At 44.2% G+C, this 2,500-nt stretch overlaps 1 protein-coding gene across 1 annotated transcript in view; it reads left to right on the top strand.

The window, feature by feature from the left end:
* Positions 1-1,249: 1,249 nt before the first annotated feature.
* LOC130376290 (hairy/enhancer-of-split related with YRPW motif-like protein) overlaps positions 1,250-2,500 on the top strand; it is a 3,918-nt gene continuing 2,667 nt past the window's right edge. Inside the window, exon 1 of the mRNA XM_056583508.1 lies at positions 1,250-1,392. Coding sequence (XP_056439483.1) covers positions 1,313-1,392 — 80 coding nt within the window. The 5' untranslated portion in view covers positions 1,250-1,312. The remainder of the gene's footprint in view (positions 1,393-2,500) is intronic.

Below are 2,500 nucleotides of genomic sequence, written 5' to 3' on the forward strand. Positions count from 1 at the left end.
CCATCTCAAAACGCTTCCACACCTTATATTCCCACACTTCCCTCTCTCTATCCTCCCTCTCTCTTTCTTCATCCTTCTCCCTCGCTCAGTCCCACTGCCATTGTTCTTGGAATGAGGGAGCATAATTAAAGGAGGAGGGCAAGAGACAGGAGCGACAGAGAGAGAGAGAGAGAGAGAGAGAGAGAGAGAGAGAGAGAGAGAGAGAGAGAAAGAGAGAGAGAGAGAGAGAAAGAGAGAGAGAGAGAGAGAGAGAGAGAGAGAGAGAGAGAGAGAGAGAGAGAGAAAGAGAGAGAGAGAGAGAGAGAGAGAGAGAGAGAGAAAGAGAGAGAGAGAGAGAGAGAGAGAGAGAGAGAGAGAGAGAGAGAGAGAGAGAGAGAGAGAGAGGGGGGGGCGGGATGAGGTGGAGACTAATTGACTGTGGGTGCTATGGGGAGCGTGGGGGGGGGGGGGGGGGGTGAGAGGGGAGGCAAGGGGAGGAGAGGGGAGGGGGGAGGAGACCAGAGGATGAGTTTCAGAGAAGTGTGTGGAGTCTGGAAAGGGGGAAGAGGGAGGATCAGAGGCGGAGAGCCAAAGCGGGCAAACCTACCCCGAAGGGCCAGAGTCCTGTTCTGTCACTGAGTGAGAGAGCAAGTGAGAGAGGAAGAGGGAGAGAGACTAGGGATGTGACTGAGCAAGTGAGAGAGGGAGAGAGAGAGGAAGAGAGAGAGGAAGAGAGAGAGAGACAAGGGATGTGACTGAGCAAGTGAGTAAGCAAGACAGAGAGAGAGGGAGAGAGAGAAAAGGGGTGTGACTGAGCAAGTGAGAGGGGGAGAGTGAGAGAGAGAGGGAGAGAGAGACAGAGAGACAGAGAGACAGAGTAAGACTAATTGGATGCAATTGAGTAAAAAGAAGAGGCGCTGCCAGTGAAAACATTTAGTTGTCTCGGGCCCTCGGGGGACGACTCAGAGGCGCTGCTGATTTAATCCAACCCACCAGGAATCAAAGGAGCAACGCAGGGGGGCCCAACTGGACCACAGCACAGGGGCCAACCGGACAGCAGCACAGGGCCAGGAACAGCCAACAAGCCGAGAGCACAAGGGACCTGACGGGAGCCCACAGAACTAGGGGCCTAGACCACAGAGCAGCGCAAGGGCCCGACGGGACTACACAGAGATCCGGAAGGGCCGACACCGCTCCAACAAAAAAGAAAAAGTGAAGATCGAGAAAGAGTGAGAGAAGAGAGGAAGTAGAAGGAAAGACTGAACAGGTCTATCTGTCTCTCCATCCGTCCATCCGTCGCTCCGTCCCGCGAGGTAGAGGAAGAGACCGCGAGATGAAGAGACCCCATGACTACAGCTCTCCGGACTCGGACACGGATGAGTACATCGACGTGGGTCAGGAGGATGGGTTCTGGTGAGTAATGACCGTCCGACCAATCAAATGCTCTGCTCCAGTCACAGGTGGGACTGGAAACACATCCGATGCCACAGTTTACAGACGATTGGATGTTTTGAGTTTGTCGTTGCTCAAAGGAATTATGCTTTTATTTTGTGAACACCTCGAAACTTTGGCACCGTGATGTTGATGCAATTATTGATTAGACAGGGTTAGAAATGGTTAGAGACTTGACCGCGACTTTAGTTAAATGATGTGACCTCAAATTCTGAATACCTTTGGTAGAAAATACAGTTATAAGGTACATACAAAATAAATACAAAATGATATGTATAAAGTTGTATAACTATATTCAGAAATACAAGTGTTATAAAAGCGTTTCCAAAGTTAAATATTTGTAAATTATTTTAGCCTAGTACAAATTAAAATGATTAAGTTATTAATTTAACATTCAAAGCAGAGGTTAAGAAAAATGAACTTCTGTTGAACTTCTGATATTTTTATTGTGTTCCACAATAACAAATATCAAACTGTCATACAAAAATTATTTTGTATGACATCAATCCGCTGAAAAGGGCACGATTGAAGAGTTGAGACACCGTTTCTGTGATGTTTCCTTAAATATGTATTCATTTATGGATTAGGCAGATAAATAAATAAATACTTATAATACAAAGAAAGAAGTCGAATAAGTGAGCACACTGATTATAAAGGCCAAAAAAGTTAAAAATTATGCTTTTTTATAATCTAAATTCCACCGCTTTTGTCATCATGAAAAAGAGGCTTTACGAGATAGACACGACAAAATCAATATTTTTCAAATCCTTAAACAATGTTCTCAAATTAATTTGAGCTTATATATATATATATATATATATATATATATATATAAATACATATTTTTAAAGACATGATCAAACAAACAATTCAATCATGCGTAAGTATCAACATGTTTCATCACAGATTTCCCCATACTGGATCATAAACACCCTCCTTCTGAGAACATCTGAGATGTTTCCCTGGGCTCCATCATCACAAAGCCACTGTAATCTCAATTATGACCAACGAATATATATTTTGGCATAAAATCTCAATCCATGGCAAACAAAATAATTTATGCACTAAA

The sequence above is a fragment of the Gadus chalcogrammus genome, chromosome 22 (assembly GCF_026213295.1).
Source record: "Gadus chalcogrammus isolate NIFS_2021 chromosome 22, NIFS_Gcha_1.0, whole genome shotgun sequence".
Taxonomy (NCBI): Eukaryota; Metazoa; Chordata; class Actinopteri; order Gadiformes; family Gadidae; genus Gadus; species Gadus chalcogrammus.